The sequence below is a fragment of the Muntiacus reevesi genome, chromosome 6, assembly GCF_963930625.1.
Source record: "Muntiacus reevesi chromosome 6, mMunRee1.1, whole genome shotgun sequence".
NCBI lineage: Eukaryota > Metazoa > Chordata > Mammalia > Artiodactyla > Cervidae > Muntiacus > Muntiacus reevesi.
In genome coordinates this window covers 88,293,881-88,316,566 of record NC_089254.1, presented here as the reverse complement: position 1 = coordinate 88,316,566, position 22,686 = coordinate 88,293,881, and the positions used below count along the sequence as shown (strand labels likewise).

The window sequence follows — 22,686 nt, the reverse complement described above, 5'->3', positions numbered from 1 at the left end:
TGAGGCTGCGAAGAGTAGGACACAACTGAAGCTATTGAGCACGGACACACACATTCCAACCTTTTAAGATACGAAACTATAAGATTAAGAAAGGTAAAGCGACCTGCCTTAAGATTCTCAGGAAATAGTACGGTATAATGAAAAAAAAAAAAGCTTTCTATTCATACAGACTGTTCTGGAACTATAGTCAAACCCTGGTTATGCCACTCATTAGCTGTGTGATGTTCATCAAGATGTTTTGTGACCCCCATTCTTCTCACAAATACAACAAAGATGAAAGTATTTCAAAAGTTTTAGAGAGGGTTATACAAAACAATGTATGTAAACTGTGAAACTAAGCAGGAGATTCAATTCATCCCTGACTCCCCAACTCCCATCCCTACAAATTTTCTGTTCTCTTAACTCTTGCAGGTAGTCACTTTAGCTTTTCAAAAGTTTTCTAAAATGTATCAATTAGCTTTTCAGTACTAATAAGTAAACATTAATTTATTATTTCTAATGTTTGGTATCAATAAACTAAAAGCTACAAAGTTGATAACTTATTAACTATAACAGATGTAGGAGTAGATAACTAGACTGAATATGTATAAACCTCAATACTCCAGAGGTTGCATTTTGGACAATATCTGATAATGACTTTCTTGCAATTTTATCTCTTTCTCCTACTGTTGGAAGTTCCAGTTGATACTTTATAACACTTTACAAGTCAAAGTTAGCATATTAAGCAAATATCTTTTTTTTTTCTGTTTCCCTAATTGAATGTTTGCATAACTGCTTAGATTATTCTGGATCCAGCTGGCATAGAGGTGGGGAAAATCAAAGATCTGCCGACTGATTCTGCCTTTCCTGATTAAAAAGATGGTTGCTTACATGAAAGCAACAACTATTGGCTACATTTCCTACAGTTAGAGGTAACTATTGAGTCATTTGAGTATTCACACTGACGCCAAACCAATTAGCATGTCTTTTAGGGGAATTCATAGCACTGTCATAGCTATTGTTGTTCAGTCATTCAGTGGTCAGACTCTTTGGACTGCAGCACGCCAGGCTTCCCTGTCCTTCACCATCTCCTGAAGCTGTTCATAGCTTTAACAACCAATAAAGCCTGCATAGTACTTTAGAGTTTGCTAATTGTTTACAGCAACAAGAAAATTTACCAGGTTAGAAGCATTTCCCAAAATGAAAAATAGTAAAATTAATTATTTTACTAAAATAGAAATTTATTCCAAAAAGAGAAAGAGCCCTTTCTGTGCATTCCCATGGAATGTACATGAACCCCATATACTTCTCTCATTGTACCAACCAGGCTCCATGAAGGCAGGAGCTATGTACATTACTCACCCTTATATTCTCAGACACAACCCCTAACATAACAGTCAACCTTGTGTCAAAACAATGAACCTTACCCTATCTTCACAGTCTGTACTTGACTGAATATTAAGTAACCATAAATCAAGTCTAAAGTTAAAAGAATTTTTAAGGGGAAAACAAAAGTCAGGAAGGGGAGGAACGTGAGTAAGATGAGGACGGGAGTAGCAGTCAAGCTCAAAACCCTGGCTTCCATTTCACCAACCTTGTTCAAGACAATGATATATCTTTAGTCTTTTTTAGAAGTCCATCTAGGAAAATGAGTCGTCATTGACTTTCCAAAGGCCACGATGAATTATTAATTTCAGCAGAGCCTACTTTTAAAAAAGCGGGACAGACAGACCCTGCCCTAGATATATACCACCCCCTCCCACCCACACACCACTAGAGGGGGCCACTCTACTTCTCTAGGATTCTCTACTTTGTAGGGCTGGAGAGGGTGGGCACACATTCATTTGTTGTTTAGTCACTAAGTAATGTCCAAGTCTTTGTGACCCTATGGACTGTAGCCTGCCAGGCTCCTCTGTCCATGGGATTTCCCAGGCAAGAATACTGGAGTAGGTTGCTATTTCCTATTCCAGGGGATCTTCCTGACCCAGGGATCGAACCCTAGTCTCTTGTGTCTCCAGCACTGGGAGGCAGAGTCTTTACCGAAGAGCCTTCAGAGAAGCCACACACTCATTTACCCCAACAACATAGCCATCTAGCTGCACCATCATCAAACCAGTTTCCTTAAACTGAGTTCTCTCCTATATTAAGTGCCTCACTATTTACAGTACTTCCTCCCGCCTAGGTCACATTTCAGTTTTTTTTTTTTTGGCCACACTTTGCATGGGATCTTAATTCCCTGATCAGTGATGGAAACTGTGCCCCCTGAAATGGAAGTGCGGGCTCTAACCCCTGGCCCCCATTAGCCCACCAGAGAATTCTTGAGTTTAGGCTATTTTTTGGCACTAAACATTAAGCTATGTAGGCTTTCTCCACTCAGAGACATAGGGTTCTAAATCTTGTTACTTGTCAGACACTGACCTCAAGTTAAGACAGAAGAATATTAGAAAGAAGTTAACCACTTATATAGAATAAGCTATATAATTTCCCCAAGAAGTAAATGCTTATCTTTTACTGACAACCCATCATCCCTGGTGCCCACCTCCCACCAGTAGTTAAAGTGGCATTACATTTTTCACTTGTAATACAGTAATCTCCCCACCCCAGTTGGAGTACCCTGGTAGATTCTACCCCTAACTCTTCTACCTTAACTGAAATCAAAAAGTCCTTTACGGGACCTCTCCTATCTGTTTCAGAGAAGACTGACTAATTCCAACAGGCTTCAAGGTAAGGAAGGGAAAGATATTGTAGAGGAGCAGCTCACCTTATGCAGAAGAAGGGACGAAAGCAGGAAAGAAGGGGAAAAGCAACTGGCCTTTTACAGTAGTGGCTATAGCAGCAGCAAGACTGGTAAATAAGAACTTAGCCTCACCTGGGCTTTAATCCCAGAGTTGCCACTGACAATGTATTTCTTCTTGCTGCTCAGCATAATGACATTACCAGCCCTACAGCCACCTCTCCAGTTCAGGGACCCTTGTGGCTAGGCCTTTAAACTTTCCTCATCAGCAATTCTGTTGGTTCTGGTTCCAGCTAGTTTTGTGTGTGTATGCGTGCGTAGTGGTGGTGGTGGTGGGGGGGGTGCCTTCCCTGGAAACCCTGAAGCAGCTCCAACAACCCCTTCAGCAGTAGAGCCCAATTTAATAAGGCATTTCTGTTAGTGGTTCATCGGTCATTCCTAATTCTGGTGGCTGTTTTGCTTTTATTATTTTTTTTCCCCCTAAACACCTAATTACACGGATCCTCTGACCTCTAAACCTTAACAAGTCCCTTGACAAGGCCCAACTTGCACGCGCATAACAATAGCTTATTTATATAACTGGTACACTTTTTTTGCCTGCTATAATTAACTTGCTAATTAGGTTCCTTTTTAACCTTACCTCCTCCTTTTCCAAGTCAGATGACTTTAGTTAACCTAGTCTCATTAGAAAAAAATTAACTGCAGAGCCACTAAAGCAATGAGGAATTTATAAAAACGTTAAGAAACAAAAAAAATGGAGCCAAGTACTCAAGCAGGCCCTAACCTACACTCTGGGTCCTTGTGTTAGACTGGGGACACTGTTGCAGGTCTGTTACCAGGAAAATCAGCTTCCTCAGACCAGCGCTTTACTCTTAACTGTGCACCTTTTTATGGAGGTTTTGACATCCGGTTTCTAGTCCCATCTGAGGATCGTTGCTGATTAAGTGTCCAGTGATCTGCTTGCCTTTTTCAAAAACTGTTTCGTGGAAGGTGCAACTACAACAGGGAATTTCCTATTTCCTCGGAGCCCCCAAGGTTATAGCGACCTTGTTACATATCAAATAGTCAAATGAAGGGGTGGCCCTTCTAGGTCACAGAGCGATACAAACAGAGCAGAGGGAACAGGGAACTGCCAGGAGCCCAGGATGACAAAGAACCAAGTACACGTATACAGGGAGTTAGAAGTGGTGGATATGTAATGGAAGAAAACACAAGAGCTAGTTTGTGGAGACTTTTGCTGCTGCTGCTGCTAAGTCACTTCAGTCGTGTCCAACTCTGTGCGACCCCATAGACAGCAGCCCACCAGGCTCCCCTGTCCCTGGGGTTCTCCAGGCAAGAACACTGGAGTGGGTTGCCATTTCCTTCTCCAATGCATAAAAGTGAAAGTGAAGTTGCTCAGTCATGTCTGACTCTTCGAGACCCCATGGACTGCAGCCTACCAGGCTCCTCTGTCCATGGGATTTTCCAGGCAAGAGTACTGGAGTGGGGTGCCACTGCCTTCTCCGGTGGAGACTTTTATGCCACAATAAATCTGATAACTTTACAATTCATAAAAATATTCCACAGAAGATATAAAGCAAAATCGTGCACAAAAGCAACTCCCAATTAGTCATGAAAAGATGCTATGGGCTAATGCATATGAGTGACCAGTGTGCAGACAGGAGCTGGAGAGGTATAGTCCTGGGAAGGCAGATGGACCAGATGAGAAGGGTAGAAGAACAAACCATTGACTATCTATCTAATAAACAATAATGCACCATGCATTTCTCCAGAGACCATTTCAGTTTGTTTCTCTGCTTGTTATTTTCAGTAATTTAATATCATAGCTCATCTCCAAGATATGGGAGATTGACCATAGAGAGAACCGGTAATTTGCTTTTGAATTAGAATAGAATATTAAGAAAGGGGGTTAGTGATGTTGATATCTGCGTGCCACCAGATGTGTCAGCAAATGGAGGAGAGGTTCATCATTGGAATGTGACCACTGGAAGTATCATATAGACAATGCCACAGAAAATCATCACTGCACGGACCAGGAGTGAGGCAATCTGATTGGGTTAGTTAGATCCCAGCAGAAGTCAAAGAGTCTTCCATGTCTAGTTTAATTCATTTTCTGCTTATTTCCTCTGGTTTTCATAACAGATGGTTATCTAATACATATTGATCTCCCCATTAGAAGACAAGTCCTCTGAACCAGGCCTCAGTTGTGAATCATTTCTGTATTCCCCTCAATGTCTTCCAGATGAAAGTGAAAGTGTTAGTTGCTCAGTTTTGACTGACTCTTTACAACCCCATGGACTGCAGTCCGCCAGGCTCCTCTGTCCATGGAATTCTCCAGGTAAAAATATTGGAGTGGGTTGCAATTTCCTTCTCCAGAGGTCTTCCATATAGATGCTGTTAAGATGATAGCTTTGGAAATTATTTGGAACTGTTCACATTCTTTGTAGTTATACCATTTAAAATTTCCTAACTACACCACTCCAGCATTTTTGCCTGGAGAGTTCCATGGACAGAGTAGCCTGGTGGGCTACAGTCCATGGGGTCACAGAGAGTTGGATGTGACTGAGCTACTAACATTTTCTCTTTCACAAAATTCCAGATGTGATTTAAAAAATATGAGTGCTCGCTGAGCACAAGAAAGAACATAAAATGATAGATTTTTTTTTTAGGATAATCTTTATTTTGAGAGAAAAGGTCCCTGGAAGAACAGAATAAGGGGAGGGGAATTAATATTTATTAAGGGCCTACTATGCACAGGCCTGTGTATCTGTTATTTCTATTAATCAGTATAATAGTCTTAAAAAATTGGCATCATTATCCCCATTGACAAATTAGGAAAACACAAAGGCACTGAGAGAACAAATGATTTACCTGAAGTCTCACAGCAAGCAAGTGGGACTAGAAAGCGAGCCTGTGTTTATGTCAGAGCCGAAGCTCTTTCTACGACACCAAACCTTGTGATATTGATCTGAAGATCAAAAACTTCCCTGGTCCTAATTCAGGGGGTACTCAGCCCCACTTCATTCCTCTTAACTTATCTTGCTGTGCTTTGCTTAGTCGTTCAGTTGTGTCCGACTCTGAAAGTCCATGGACTGTAGCCTGCCAGGCTCCTCTGTCCATGGGGACCCTCCAGGCAACAATAATGGAGTGGGTTGCCAAGCCCTCCTCCAGGGGATCTTTCCAACCCAGGGATCGAACCCACGACTCCCACATTGCAGGCAGATTCTTTACCAGCTGAGCCACCATGGAAGCCCTAATTTATCTTAAATTTATTTAATTTAAAATTACTCCTTAAATTTACTTTCTTATTGGATTAGGTTTCAGAAAGGATATCATTCTAGATTATCTTGAGTCTCTGATCAAACCACAGTTCTGAAATGGCTAAATCATATAAGAATCTGAAATCTAGCAGCCTTTTAATTAGCAAATTTGTCCAATGTCACTACCAAAAATTGAAATGGAGATTAACTGAACTCAAATACAGCTATTCACTGTCATCCATGACAATCTTGATCTCTTATTCACAATTTCAGGAAATGAGACACACCAGTATATTTCTGCTTGCTTGATGAGTCTCTAATCTGCTCCTCTTAACCAAGGATATGCACCCTAGTATACTCAGCTGGTTCCTCACTCAGACGAAAAGGAACTCCTGGTCTAAGGCCTTAAGTTTCTGGGCCTGAGCAAAGGGAGCTGCAGATCTACACCAAACACAACTGGAAGACATTTTAGATTACTGACAGGAAAAGCCTTACCACTTAACGAGTTTATCTACCAAAGTAATCCTCAAATTTTAGATACATCAAAATCACCTAATGGGTTTATTAAAACACATTGCTAGGCCCTGCTCCAGAGCTTCTGATTTAGTGAATCTGGGTGGGGCCCAAGATTTTGCATTTCTAACAAGTTTCCAGGTGATGCTGATGCTACTGGCCTGGGGACCACACTTTAAGAACCATGGCTGGAACACTCCAAGCATGATTAAAGTCACTGTAATTCTTAACTCTCTCCTTAACCAACCATGTTATCCTGCCCATGGCTGTAACCATGGAGCATATTCATAGGCAAAAAAAGTTATTTCAAAGATCAGAGAAAGGAATGAGGTGATCCTTTCTTTATATACAATATAGGATATAAAGAGAACTGGATCTAATTCTGCTTTCCACAATTTAAGGCTAAGAATAGATGATTAATGTATTAACAAAAAAATCAGGACTCATGGGGAGGATAGAAGATCTATTTACCTTACAGAGGAGCACATCAAGAGAAACAATTCCTTTTCAAATACATAAAGTAGTACTATGGTGATCAGTGGTTCTCTCTCTGTATCTCCGTTTCTTAACATTTCCAGTACTGAACATTTATAACCCTGATTTGTAAAATAAGAACAATAATACCTACTTTGTCTGTCTCAAGTGTGTGCTGAGAAAATAAAATAATGTACGTGAAAAGGTTTTGGAGGTGACATACTTGTACACAAATATAATATATTAACATTTCTAGTTTTTAGGTCCAAAGTTCTTCACCTAGAGTCCATGGATGTCCAGATGCTCTAAAACAGAACGTGAAAAGTTTGTGTGTCTATTTTCCTGGGGAGTGGGTCCACAGTTTTCATCAGTTTCTCAAGTGGGTCTCTGCTTTAAGTGTCAATTCTGATTCAGAGTTATAGTGCAACTACCTCTACTACCATTTAGCAGATACCTTAAAGGTTTTCGTCCCACTTCCAAGTAGATATGGTTCAAGCATTCTTAGAGACATTGTTCCCTTCCAAGCCAAATGAGCTGCTGGAACAAATTCCTCAACTATAAAAGGGATTACTTCTAGCCAAAAGAAAATCAGGTAACCAGCTGGCTGGGTACTCAATCAAGAAAGTGAATCAGATTTCCTATGGAAAAGTACTAGATACTATAAAGAGCTTAAGTGGGAGGAGGAAATATTAAGATGTAGAAACTTAAAAAAAAGTTATTGCTGATCTCCATGCTCATAAGAGAGGAGGTATTTTCACCTACCACTAGGGACTAAAATTTTCTCAGGGGAAGTGAAAATATATTAATAAGGACAATCTTTAAAAGAATGAGTTTCCTAATCTTTTAGCAGTAAAACTGCCTGAACAAGCTATATGAAAATAGCTGGGGAGCAGAGGCTCTAGCAGAAGTTTTCCAGTGACTGATGGAATAGTAACTTGAAGGTCTACTTGTCAAGTTTCAAGACTGTTCTTCAGATTTCGTCCTGGCTTATTTCCCTGCTAGGAGTCAGAGATGTGAGTACTGTCAGCTACTGTCTGTGGTCTTGAGTCCTATCTTCTGAAGGATATGCCAGTCCCTTTTTGCTACAGATCATTTACAAGAAGGGAGGCATTATAATCCACCTTTTCTGCTAAATTTTCCCCCTGAAAGAAAGTTTGAAAGCCTCGTCGTATTTCCTTCGGGGGCAAGGACAGTTCTCAGCGGAAAGTTCATTACGTTAATATGTAAACTGGAACATGAGTCATTTGTTAAAAGCTTTCTTTGATTGAAATTTTGACCCAATGTGAGAACTGGCACCAGGGTTTCCTCTTGGGGATTAAAAGGTACTCTAACATGTCACAGGTAAGGTCTGGAAACCTATAGGCAGTATGCTGGAGAACCTCAGTGGCTCATTTTGGTGGCTAAGTGGATACTGGGGGCAACCTAAAGCAGCACTTCCAGACTAGGTCAGAAATGAACAGCTTATATGATATCTGAAAGCCAGCCTCAGGAGGTTAATCTCTGGCAAGGGAATAATTCAGAGAATAAAACTGAGTTATCTGAGGCCAAGCCCCTCCCTACTTTGTCTCATCATTGCTAAAAGAAAAACCTACTAATCGAAGATACTTTCCTGAGTTTTGAGAGAGAGAGGCCAGGAAATTGCTAAATAAAAGAGGTGCCATGTTGAAAACAAAGCAGAGCTGTGCTTTATTAAAGAATATTTTCTAAAAGCTGAGAAGTCTTAGGTCATATCTCTTGAGCAGTAGTCACACTAACTCCTTTAGGACAGTTATCCTGTTCAGGTAAATAAAGAGAAGGTGAGTAGGTAAAAGTCCAGTACGAGCTCCTCTTGAGAAGATGTGCTTGGCAGGTAAGACAGTGAGGTGTATTATTTATAAGTTACTATAAAACTTGTGTTGACTGAGTTGACATACTAGTGTTCTGTGACATTCTTCTGTAATATTCTCTTATAGATGCAACAAAGGTTAATATCTTCATGTGTGCTCTCACTTAAGAAAACCAGAATTCCTATTTCCCCTTCTTGGTATCAGTGAATGGCTGGAATTTAAAAAATTAAAAATCCAACTAGAGGGACTTCCCTGGTGGTCCAGTGGCTAGGACTCTGTGCTCCCAATGCAGGGGGCCTGGGTTCAATCCCTGCACAGGGAACTAGATCCCACATGGCACAACTAAAGACCCAGAGTAGCCAAATAAATAAAAATAAATATTTATAAAGAAATCCAGCTAGAATTATTATTTGATTTTTTTCCCATTATTCTAAAACACTATACTATTTGAAATAAGCTTGTGGATGGGTAGGATTTCTTTAGATCAAATGTTTTAAAACTGAGTACAAGGTTCTGGACCAACACTAAGAACAACAACAGAAATAACCCTAACAGAAATAATAATAGTTGGTACGCGAACAGAAATCTGGGCTCATCAGTTGGGCCTCTGTTAGGTCTACTATATACTCAGACTCATTATTGGTGATCACTTCTCTAAGTCCATAATTCCATAAACAGTGAAAAGAACTTGGAATGTGTTGTATATAAGCATTTTTCAATAGGGAAATATATATACATTATACATATTTTATGGGGCTTCCCAGGTGTTGCTAGTGGTAAAGAATCCACCTGCCAATGCAGGAGATGCAAGAGACGTGGGTTTGATTCCTGGGTCAGGAAGATTCCCTGGAGGAGGGCATGGTAACCCACTCCAGTATTCTTGCCTGGAGACTCCCACGGACAGAGGAGCCTGGTGGGCTACAGTCCACGAGGTTGCAAAGAGTTGGATACGATTGAAGCAACTTAGCATGCACGCATACATATTTTATACACATGCACACACAGACACAGACACAGACACACACACACACACATATAAACCACAAATTGGTATATAGACTGTAAGAAATCAGGCTAAACCTGGAAGAAAGCAGTTAGGAACATAAGGGTGGCTGCTATTTTTATATCAAAAACTAAAGTTGGATCGAAAATACTAGGTTTTATGTGCTGGTTCTTATCAACAAATAACTCATTAAAAACATTCATCAAGCACATAAAGTATTTTAAGGAATAGTACCAAAAGAGCTATTTGGGACTCCCAGCAGTCCAGTTGTTGGACTCCGTGCACTCACTGCAGGGGACATGGGTTCAGTCCCTGGCTGGGGAAGATCCCACGTGCCATACAACATAGCCAAAAAATAAATTAATTAAAAAAGACAGTTTTATAATTCCTGCCTTTTAGAAAGACACATAGAAGAATACTTGGGGAAATGTTTTGACTGGCAGGAGAAAACTAGGCAGATAGGGGATAAATTACTTAAATCTTTTGAGACTTGAAAGAGAGAAAGAGAGCACACCATTTCTATAAGTTGTTTTTGTTTTTCCCCCCTTCTCTATTCTTTTTCTTTACCCCCATGAGAAATAAACTAAGCATCTGCTTGTAAACAGAATACAAAGCAATCACAGTGTAACACAATCCATGCAGTACACCAGGACCAGTGGGGAAGCTCCAGTCCAGTCTAGACAACCAGGCAATAGGCCCTTCCAGCTCACTCATAATTTAAAAACAATTTTAAAAAAAAAGAAAAGAAAAAGGAAAGAAAGCAGCAGGAGTGAGCCCAGGAATTAATCAGAAATTACAGTAATAACTGTTTTCCCAATCACGGCTCTTGGGAGGAACTTCTCACAATGATCCCTATTCTTGTCATTATCAAGAAACAGAGGAAAAAGGAAAGTGACCAAAGAACTCACCATCCACTCAGGCATGTGAAAAGCTGAGGCGCCCTCATTACCGTCCCCCTTCTCCATAGTGCAGGCTTGGGTAATCTATGTCCTGAAGCAAAAGGGAAAGCTGACTTGGAAATGCCCGAGTTTTCTGAGTGTCCAAAAAGCAGAGCCAAATCTAGTGATTCAGGAGTTCACAGTATCTAGCAGAAGCTGCATCCCCTTTAAAAGGCTTCCTATTAAAATCAAGATCATTAGTCAACTGCCTGACAAGCCCCTTGACTGGCCAGCTGCAAACCTTCTGCTTCTGATTCAAAATCAGAGCCAATACAAGGTTCTACACCCAGGCACTGAACTTTCCATGGAGCACTCACTATTTAATGCTACCCAGACAGTACCCCCTTTTCCCCAGTGGGGACTTTCTGCAGCAGCAGTCAAGCTTCCTCTTTTTCCCTTTGTATAAGGCACTTGTTAACTTTCTCCCGCCCCTCAGGATGCGTCACTGGAGGTGCTGATACCAAGATCAATAAGGATCGAGGTCAAGAAGGCACACCCATTTCTGGAGAGTTGCTTGATTTGGATCTGCACGGTAAACAGGCGTTTCCTTGAAATCGAGTTCCTTATGACTTTCAAGTTTAAACAGTTATGCAGAAGCTCCCCATCTGCTCACACCAGGGGTCTGGCACCAAACCCAGGCATATCTCAAGTTAAATTCTTACTGCAGAGGAAATTCAGATGGAGCTGGAGAGGATCTCTGGCAAAATCAAAACTTAGAAGCACTAAAGAAAGTTCTAGGACCACAGCTCCCTCTGCTGGTTTGCTGGGCTATGCACATGGAAGTCTAAGGGCCTTCAGCTATGGAGATAAAGATGCCCACTACAAACTAGCTGCTTCCCTGAGGCTAGTTAGGAGCTACCACAGAGTGGGTAGGTAGGTTTAGGGGAAACCAGCACTTCCAAGTCAGACTAGTGCTGTCTCTTTATTTTATGCACAGGAGTTTATGCCTCCAAATCCCCTATCCCTCTTTCTCTTTCCTCACTGGTAACCAGTCCCATCACTTCGTGGCAAATAGATGGGGAAACAGTGGAAACAGTGGCTGACTTTATTTTTTTCGGCTCCAAAATCACTGCAGATGGTGACTGCAGCCATGAAATTAAAAGACACTTACTCCTTGGAAGGAAAGTTATGACCAACCTAAACAGCATATTAAAAAGCAGAGACATTACTTCGTCAACAAAGGCCTGTCTAGTCAAGGCTATGGTTTTTCCAGTAGTCGTGTATGGATGTGAGAAGTGGACTGTAAAGAAAGTTGAGCACCAAAGAACTGATGCTTTCGAAGTGTGGTGTTGGAGAAGACTCTTGAGAGTCCCTTGGACTGCAAGGAGATCCAACCAGTCCATCCTAAAGGAGATCAGTCCTGGGTGTTCATTGGAAGGACTGATGTTGAAGATGAAACGCCACTCCTTTGGTCATGTGACGTGAAGAGCTGACTCATTTGAAAAGACCCTGATGCTGGGAAAGATTGAGGGTGGGAGAAGGGGATGACAGAGGATGAGATGGTTGGATGGCATCACCAACTCAATAGACATAAGTTTCGGTGAACTCCAGGAGCTGGTGACGGACAGGGAGGCCTAGCGTGCTGCAGTTAGGGGGTTGCAAAGAATCGGACACGACTGACTGACTGAACTAAACTGAACTGAACCACCACAGGAACTTCCCAGGTGGTGCTAGTGCTGAAGAATCTACCCGCCAACACAGGAGCTGCAGGAGACGTGGGTTTGATCCCTGGATCAGGAAGATCCCCTGGAGAAGAAAACTGCAACCCACTCCAGTATTCTTGCCTGGGAAATCCCATGGACAGAGGAATCTGGCAGGCTACAGTCCATGGGGTCTCACAAATTGGATACGACTGAGCATACATACACCGCACATACAGGAATATAGCCAATATTGTAAAATAACTTTCAGTGGAGTATAATCTATAAAAATATTGAATCACTATGTTGTACACCTGAAACTAATATAATATTGTAAATCAACTACACTTCTTTTTTTTCTGCTACACCACGTGACTTGTGAGATCTTAGTTCCCTGACTAGGGCCCTTGGCAGTGAGAGCAGGAGCTCTAGTTGTTGAACCACCAGGGAATGCCCTATATTTCAACTTTTAAAAAAGATTAGTGCCGCCTCTCAGCCCCTATTCAATGCTGTTTTTTATTCACAGGTCTGGTTTCTGAAATAGGATGCCAACACAGTAGTCTTTAGGACCTCAGAAGCTGCTTCCTCCTATGTCCCCATACCAGTTCCCCCCTCCCTACACACTTCAGAAATTTGGAAATAAGACAAAACTAGAAAAAAAGTGACCTAACCTTTTTTGTGTGTGTCATGTCATGTGTCAGTCATGTCCGACTCTGGGACCCTATGGACTGTAACCCACCAGGTTCCTCTGTCCATGGGATTCTCCAGGCAAGAATACTGGAGTGGGTTGCCAGGCCCTCCTCCAGGGGATCTTCCCAACCCAGGGATCAAATCTGCATCTCTTATGTCTCTAGCACTGGCAGGTGGATTCTTTACCACTGTGTCACCTGGTAAGTCCCTTCCATTTTACCGTCTCAATTAGTTCCTAAAGTATATTATCCAATGAGAGTACCACAGATTTCATTTGGTCCCCTTTAAAAACCAGGGACTCTTTACAGTGTTAAGTCTCACTGCAGAGATAATTTCTCTGAAGCTGACAGTCATAATATTGTGATTAGGATTATAGGTTCATTGCCCTTTAGGGTCTTTCCTGGTTAGGAAATATAGAATGAAGGACAGGAAGGAAACTTCTAGGGAAGAGATGCCAGAAAGGGCAGAATTCAAATGACTGACCTGGAGGTCCAGACTAGACAAAAAGGCAATTGGAAACAGAAGGGGACCACCGGGCCAGGTGAATGCAGAGGTGCCAAAGGATTAGCCATCACAAGGCAGGTGGAGAGCAGATGCAGTAAGAAGAGAAAATAGCAAGGGTGGACATACAGGAAGCTGAGGTCATGGAGGGGTTGTGGAGCAAAGCGATGAACAACAGCAAGATAAAGAAAGTCAGTGAAACGAAGACATGGTCTGAGGGCAGGGTTTCAGTTCTGATAAGGCCATCTGTGATCAGAGTGTCAGATTTGATAAAGTGGATTAAAAGAAAGACCATTCTTTTAGTGTAACTTTTTAACTAAAATAGACTTCATTTGAAAACTGCAACCTTCTTATACCTTATGCTTATTACTTTCTTTCTGTAATGACTCTGAAACAACAACAAAAAAAAAACAGTACCTATTACAATTGAGAACTGAAAGTCTATTAACTGAGTGGGACTGTATAAGGCATAGGGTATAGGTTTAAGTACTATGAATAGTTATAAAGTTGTTTTCATTCTAATTTAATTTTACTACAAGGTTCCTTAAAAGATATACCTATAGCTAGAGCAGGAGTGAGACCCCTGCATGTGATTATCTATAATAACCAGCCTTAACATTTAGAAGTTTGCAACTTCAAAAGGATACACAAACTGTACCTGCTCCTATGGCCTTCAAGTTTTGCAGAAACTGTCTGAACAGTTCAAAGGAATCTCATTTTCACTCTAAGAAGAAGATCAACCTGAAGTTCTATGTGCCAGTGGTGTTCCTACCTTGACACTAGTATCATCATGAAATGAATCAGACAACTTACCGGAGAGAGTATATGCTTGAGGCTGGAGAGGAAAGGACAAAAAGTTAAAAAAAGTTAATATGTCCAGGGCCCAAAGTCCTAAAGAACCAGAAGTAACTACAATATGGTGAAGAAGTAACTACGATGGCAGAAGAGTTTTAGACAGAGGACAATAAATCTGAAGCCCAGAGAATCATAAGGCACAGGGCAAAGAATACAGGAATGTGACCCTGTCCTCTATTCCTGGTTTATCACTAATAGTTTTATTAGGTTTTGGCAAGTCACCTAAAGTACTCTCTTCTTCAGCTTCCTTATTACAAAATAAGAGGGAGGTGGGTAAGAGGGCACTGTGGAAGGTGACAGCGGGTTCCTTTAAGTTCTGACATTCAGTATTTCTAATCCATCTGTTTTCTCAAGGTCATAAGAAAAAGCAATAACTACTCCTTAGTCACCTAAGTTATAGTTTATTGTAGACGCTAAGGTTCCTAACCATCAGAGTCCAAAGTTCCATCTGATCAGTTATGAGGTTGGCTGAAATTGCTAGACTTTAAATCTCCTTTGCCCCTTCAAACTTGAAATGCCCATGTAACCTGAGCAACTGGAGTTGTTAAGTCCTCACACCCCCAACTTAAATGTCAGACATTCCACCTATTGGTTCCTCAGTGATCTTAAGACTCATATCCCACAGGTACTTTTATATTCCAGATGTAGTCTTAAAGACCACAGGCTTTAAGAGTTGGATTGTTGCTGTTGTTCAGTCACTAAGTCATGTCTGACTTTTACGACTCCATAGACTGCAGTACGCCAGGCTTCCCATCCTTCACTATCTCCCAGAGTTTACTCAAACCCATGTCCATTGAGTCAGTGATGCTATTCAACTGTCTCACCCTCTATCAACCCTTGGGTTTAAACACTAGCTCCACTACTTACAAGCAGTGTATCTATCTTTGGTAACTTGTATAACTTTTTGAGCCTTTGCTTCCTCATCTATAAAACAGGTAATAAAACTCTCCTCACACTGATGTTCAGTTCAGTTCAGTCATTCAGTCATGTCCGACTCTTTGCGACCCCCATGGACTGAAGCATGCTAGGCCTCCTTGTTTACCACCAACTCCCAGAGTTTACTCAAACTCATGTCCATTGAGTTCGTGATGCCATCCTCTGTCGTCCCCTTCTCCTCCTCCCTTCAATCTTTCCCAGAATCAGGGTCTTTTCCATTGAGTTAGTTCTTCCCATCAGATGGCCAAAGTATTGGAGTTTCAGCTTCAGCATCAGTCCTTCCAATGAATATTCAGGACTGATTTCCTTTAGGATGAACTGGTTGGATCTCCTTGCAGTCCAAGGGACTCTCAAGAATCTCCAACACCACAGTTCAAAAGCATCAATTCTTCGGCACTCAGCTTTATAGTCCAACTCTCACATCCACACATGACCACTGGAAAAACCATAGCTTTGACTAGATGGACCTTTGTTGGCAAAGTAATGTCTCTGCTTTTTAATATGCTGTCTAGGTTGGTCATAACTTTTCTTCCAAGGAGCAAGCGTCTTTTAATTTCATGGCTGTAGTCATCACCTGCAGTGATTTTGGAGCCCCCAAAAACAAAGTCAGCCACTGTTTCCCCATGTATTTGCCATGAAGTGATGGGACCAGATGCCATGATCTTAGTTTTCTGAATGTTGAGTTTTAAGTCAAATTTTTCACTCTCCTCTTTCACTTTCATCAAAGACTCTTTAGTTCTTCTTCACTTTCTGCCGTAAGTGGCGTCATCTGCACATTTATGTTATATAGATTAAATAATACATGTAATGGGCTCCCCAGGTGACGTCAGTGGTAAAGAAGCCACCTGCCAATGCTGGAGCTATAAGAGACATGGGTTCAATCCCTGGGTCGGGAAGATTCCCCTGGAGGAGGATGTGGCAGCTTCCCACTCCAGTTTTTGTGCCTGGAGAATCCCATGGACAGAGGAGCCTCGTGGGCCATGGTCCACAGGGTCGCAAAGAACATGACTGAAACGATTAGGCACAGACGCATGCAGTACATATAATACACAGCACTCAGCATAGTGCCAGGGAACTATTTTGTACAAAACCAGGCACAGCAGAGTAGTACCAGGTGAATTTGAATCTTGATTTATCAGTTACCAACTGTGTAACCTTAGGCATATTACTTATATTCCTTGTGCCTCTGTTTTCTCATCTTTAAAATGGGGACATTAAGAATCTCTCCTTATAGGATTGCTGATAATATCAAATAAATTAACATGTATAAAACACCTAGAACAGTACATAGGTGGAACTCTTCAGTGCTATTTAACATTTACTATTATTATTAATAAATATAACACGTACATTCCCCCAACACACTCAAGTACATATTTTCTTCTTATACACAGTAAACCACTGTGTATAAAATGGAACCACAAGTATTTACTGGGTGCCTGTCATGCACCAGGCAGCACAGAAAGACAGTCCCTGCCTTCATAGTACAGGAGAGAGACAGGCAATTAAATAATTACCAAAAATAAAGTGTGACAAGGGATAAAGTAAAATTGTTACGGGAGAACATGGCAAGGGTACCAATTATGCCTACTGGGAGTGTCACATCAGAGAAGCTCTGTTTAAGCTGAAAGGTAATGGATGAGGCGGGGTACCTGGCGTGCATTTGGTGGGGAGGGTGAGTGCAATTCCACATAGAAAGAAGAACACGTTCTCCACATTCTCTCTTGCAATCTGTCCTGTTGCCTTCACATCAGTTGTCTAAAGCCTGACCATCATCCTATCCATCTAAATCAGTGCTTCTTAAACTTGAACGTGCCTACAAATTGTCCGGAGATCTTGTTAAAATTGCCAATTCTGATTTAGTCTGTCTGGAATAGGTCCCAAGCTTCTATATTTTTAACAGTTCTCAGATGATGCCAACACTGCTGGGACTACACAACAGGGCCGAGGTAACTCCATTCCTGTAACAGTGTCATCCATGATTATCATCAGCACAATTATTTTAAAGTCTGATCACACAATTTCCTCGTTCATAATGCCTCAATAGCTCCCCACTATCTTCCAAATACAATCCAAACTCCTTAGCAAGACACACAAGACCCTTCATGACTCAGCCGCTGCAAATCCCTGAGCCTCAGCCCTCAGCTCTCTGAATTCCACTGATCCCGACTCTGAACACACACACTCTAACTTCCTTCAGCATGTATTACCAGCTCATTATACCAGCTTAAGAATCAATTCTAGGGAATTCCCTGGTGGTCAGTGGTTAGGACTCTGTACTCTCACTGTCGGGGGCCTGGGTTCAATCCCTGGTTGGGGAATTAAGATTCCACAAACTGTGTGACATGACCATAAAAAAATAAAATAAAAAAAAGAATCAATTCTATGAGTTATTGAGTAATCACCCAAACTGATCTAGATTACAGCACATATCAGTGCTGATACTATAACTAAACCTTTATCTATTTCCACACTAGAACTATAATTTGAGGGAAGAGATTATGTGTCTCATTTCTGTATTTCAAGCACATAGCAAATACCAATGAATATGTGCTGATTTTTTTTTTAAATGAACTTACTCAAAGAATGGCTAGCTTAGAGCAAAGCCCCAGATGAATATAACATATGACAGTCATCTGAAGGGTAAAAGGAAGGAAAAGGGATGCAGGTGTAAGAACGGACAAAGCCATAAACATCATAACAAAATTATGCCTAAGTACTCCAAAATGTATCTCCTCACAGTTGACTAATCCAGTCACTGTTACAATTAAGCAATTCAGAGACTACCTACACTAAATGGTGCATGCTGTCTTTCCCACTCCCTGTTAAGTCCTCTAGAATCTGGGAGTGGAGTGTGGACTTAAATCCTCAGCCTCTATGACACAGCTTCTAAGCTTCCACTTAGGTCAGAGTTCAGTTTGCTGCGTGGTTAGCACCTCGAACTAAAACTGTCCTCAAAAAGAAGTCAAGCTTAAACTTGAAAGCTTCTTCTTAAACATGAAAACAAGGAGAATCAGAGCAGACAGGGATGTGAACTCTGGGCTCTGAATTCTCTCACAGAGTGGAAAGTAGGGGGAGGGTAGGAAGGGTGTAAGATAAAACAATGAAGCACAAAGCCATTAAATAAATGTCAAATGTAGACCCCTCACTATGTTATTTTTTTACAAATTTTTTTCTTACTACATTATTTTTTAAAGATACTTTAAATTGAGGCATAACATCTATAGAAAAAGTACACAGGTCAAAAGTTACAGTTTGATAAAATTTCAAAAGTCAACACGGCTCTGTAACCACTATCCAGATAAGGAAACAGAACATTAAGCACCCTAGAGTCTTCTGCCTGTCTCCTCTCAGTCATCACTCCTCCCTAAAGATAATCTGATTCCTATCACCACATATCAATTTTGCCTATATTTGAACCTGATATAAATACCATAAAAGATACACTCTTAATAGTCTATTTTTTTCCTGCTCAATATATTTCTAAGAGTTACCTAAGTGTTGATTTAGCAGGAGTTCATTTATTTGTGAAGTGAAAAAGTGTTAGTCACTCAGTCACCTCTGACTCTGCGACCCCGTGGACTGTAGCCTGCCAGGCTCCTCTGTCCATGAAATTCTCCAGGCAAGAATACTAGAGTGGAAAGCATTTCCTTCTCCAGGGGATCTTCCCAACCCAGAGATCGAACCCTGGTCTCCTGCACTGCAGGCAGATTCTTTACCAATGAGCCACCAGGGAAGCCTAAAATACCCCCATTGCATGAATATTTGTAATTTATTTAATCCATTCTCCTGTTGAAAGTTGGTTTCAGTTTGGGGACCTTAAAAATAATGTTGCTGTGATTGTTCTTGTGTATGTCATGTGGTGCTCACATGAAAATATTTCTGTAGGACACAGGTACGTACATAGGAGGGGAACTGCTCAGGTTATAGGGTAAGCATATGTTCAGCTAGATAGATAATATCAAGCAACTTTCCAGAGTACCAGTACTATTTGTACTACTACCAGCAGGATATCCGTCCAGTTGCTTCATAACCTTGCCAATGCTTAGTATTGTCGATCTTCTACATTTTAGGCATTCTAAGTAATGGTGTCACTCTGTGATTTTTCATCTGCATCTTATCACCAGCACTACCATCATAACCACAACTGGGCACATTTTTTTATGGCCTTTATTTTGTTGAGTTACATTTCTGCTATACCCATTTCACTGAGAGTTTTTATCATGAATGGATGTTGAATCTTGCCAAATGCTTTTTCTGCATCTATTGAGATGATCCCTTCGTTTTGTTAGTGTGGGGTATCACGTTGATTGATTTGCAGATACTGAACCATCTTTGCATCTCTGGGATAAATCTCACCTGATCATGGTGTAAGATCCTTTTAATGTCTTGTTAAATTTGACTTGCTAGTATTTTATTGAGGATTTTTTGCATGTATATTGATTAGGAATATAGGCCTGAGACACTGCATGTATCCGTGCATGGGGTAAAACGGCAAATCTTATAAGATTTTAAAGTGGACAGTTCAGTGGCAGAAAGTACAATCACACTGTTGAGCACCCATCACCACCACCCATCCTGAGGAATTTTTCATTATCCCAAACCAAACTCTGTACCCATTAAACAAGCACTCCTCATTTCCCTTCTCCCCCAGCCCCTGGTAACCACTATTCTACCCTTTTTCTCTCAGAATCTGAGTAGGTATATCATATAAGGGAAATCATACAGTATCTGTCCTTTTGTCTGGTTTATTTCACTTAGTATGTTTTTAAAGTCCATCTGTACTGCAGCATGTATCAGAATTTCATTCTTTGTAGGGCTCAATAATATTCCATTGTATGTACACAAGATATTTTGTTTATCTATTATTCACCCATTGATGGACATTTGGGGTGTTTGCGCCTTTGAGTTATTGTGAATACTGCTGCTACAAACACAGGTGGACAAATATCTGTTAAGAGACCCTACTTTCAGCTCTTTTGGGTATACACCCAGGAGTGGAATTGATGAAGCATACAGAAATTTCTGTTTAATTTTTTTAGAACCTACAATATTGCATTTTATAGAAGCTGCATCATTTTACATTCCCATCAGCAATGCATGAGGGTTCCAACTTGGAGAAACTGGAACTCTCATGTACTGCCAAGCATATCTTTATGCTTATTAGCCATTTGGATATCCTCTTATATGAAGAGGTGTTTCAAGTATTCTGCCTATTTTTTTTTTAAGGGATTGTGGATATTTCCCTTATTAACCTGTATAAGTCATTTACAGATTCTGATTCTGAGTCCTTTGCAAACATCTCACACTGTGGCTTCCACTCATTACATTGTCTTTTTAAAAAATTTTTGTTTTGAAATAATTATGGACTTAGAAAAACAATTTGTAAAAACAGTGCAAGTGTTCCCATATACACTTCACCCACATTCCTCTAATGTTAACTGATAAAACCGCTGTAATTATCAAAATTAATGAGTTAACATTGGTACAATATTATTCACTAATTACAGGCTTTATTTGGATTTCAAAAGTTTCTCCAAATGTCCTTTTTCAGTTCCAGGATCCACATCACATTCAGTTGTCCTGTCTCCAGTCTCTTCCAATCTATGATAGTTCCTTTCATGACCCTGACAATAGTAGTTGGCTAAATCATGAAATAAAGCTATGCATTGATTGGATTCAAAACAAAACATCCGTTCAACATTTTTGATTAAATTTTTAGTCCCCTCCCCAGTTTTACTGAGATAGGGGCTTCCCAGGTGGCGCTAGTGGTAAAGAACCTGCCTGCCAATGCAGGAGGCACGAGAGACGTGGGTTCAATTCCTGGGTTGGGAAGATCCCCTGGAGGGAGGACATGGCAACCCACCCAAATATTCTTGCCTGGTGAATCCCATGGACAAAGGAGCCTAGTGGGCTATGGTCCACAGGGTCACAAAGAGTCGGACTTAGTGACCAAACAACAAAAGCCCAACATAATCAAAAGCTTCCTTATACTTGGAAGAAGGAGGCAGAAGAATGAGAGCCAGAGAGAGATTTAAAGATGCTATAATGCTGGCTTTGAGGATGGAGGAAGGGGCCAAAGAATCCTGGCTGCTTCTAGAAGTTGGAAAATGCAAGGAAGTAGATTCTACTCTAGATGGAATACAGCCCTGTTGACATTTTTATTTTAGTCCACTGAGACCAATGCTGAACTTCTGACTACAAGAATTATAATTAAATACACTTGTATTATTTTAAGCTACAGAAAATTAACACATAAGGGCTCTGAAATTTTAAGGGGGAGAGGGAGAGATTAGCTGTTAGGTCTTAAATATTTCATTTGCAACTAACCAGTCATGAATGCTCAGTTCGGCTGGCAATATTTTCATAAATGTTAAAATTCTGCACATTAAAGTGACTATTATTTTTAAAAATGCTTGGGAATAGGATTCCATTTTTACCAAATCCTTATTTGTATAAGAACACTGTCAATGAGAGAGAGGGTTAAATGTGACTGGAGAGGTAGACAGGGCTTGACTGACCATGTAGGGTTTACAGGTCACAGAACAGTTTTAATTTTACTCAAAGAATAATAGGAAGCCACTAGAGATTTATGTTTTTAAAAGATCACCATGGCTCCATAAAAAGAGAAAAACTAAACAACCATGAATGGAAATGAGAAGAATAGTTAGGAGGTCATTAAAACATATGATAGATGATGGTAGCCTCAATAACAATGACAGCAGTAAATGGATTTAGGACAAGTATGTTGGTGTCTGACTCAGCTGCACCTAGTTAACAGACAATGTGAAGGGTAAGGAGGATGTCAAGAATGACCATCAGTGGGGACTTCCTTGGTGGTCCTGTAGTTAAGAATCCACCTTGCAATGCAGGGGATGCAGATTTGAATCCTGGCCAATGGAACTAAGATTTCACATAACACGGAGCAACTCAGCCTGCGTGCCACAATTAGAGAGTCCATATACCACAATGAAGGACTCCTGCATGCCAAACCAAGACCTGACGCAGTCAAATAAGTAATTTTTAAGAAAGTAATGACCATTCTTTTCCTCGCTTTAGCAACTGGTTAAATAGGGGTGACACTGGTTAAAATGTGGAAGAACAGGGGAAAAATAGATGTGGGAAGAATACCAAGACTTCAATTTTGACCATGTTAAGTTTGAAACGTCTATAAGATATGCTAATGTAATCAAAATAGCAACTGAATACAGTCTGGAGCTCAGAGGAAAGCCTAGGCTGAAATAAGAGAGTTAAGATTTCATCCATCTCTGTAATTTAAATCCCATGTACACAGATATAAAAATTCTTGGGAATGGATAAAAATTGCCTAAAGAGCA

At 40.7% G+C, this 22,686-nt stretch overlaps 1 protein-coding gene across 7 annotated transcripts in view; it reads right to left on the bottom strand.

Moving 5' to 3' along the window:
- AHCYL2 (adenosylhomocysteinase like 2) overlaps positions 1-22,686 on the bottom strand; it is a 183,665-nt gene that overhangs the window by 48,646 nt on the left and 112,333 nt on the right. For 2 of the 7 annotated variants that reach the window (XM_065938740.1, XM_065938742.1), the window contains exon 1: positions 10,698-11,117. The exons of 2 other annotated variants lie outside the window; for them this stretch is intronic. In XM_065938740.1, coding sequence (XP_065794812.1) covers positions 10,698-10,754 — 57 coding nt within the window. In that variant the 5' untranslated portion in view covers positions 10,755-11,117. Of the gene's footprint in view, positions 1-2,740; positions 2,767-2,848; positions 3,007-10,697; positions 11,118-22,686 lie in introns of those variants that run through there. 3 more of the 7 variants (XM_065938741.1, XM_065938739.1, XM_065938743.1) reach the window with 3 other exon arrangements.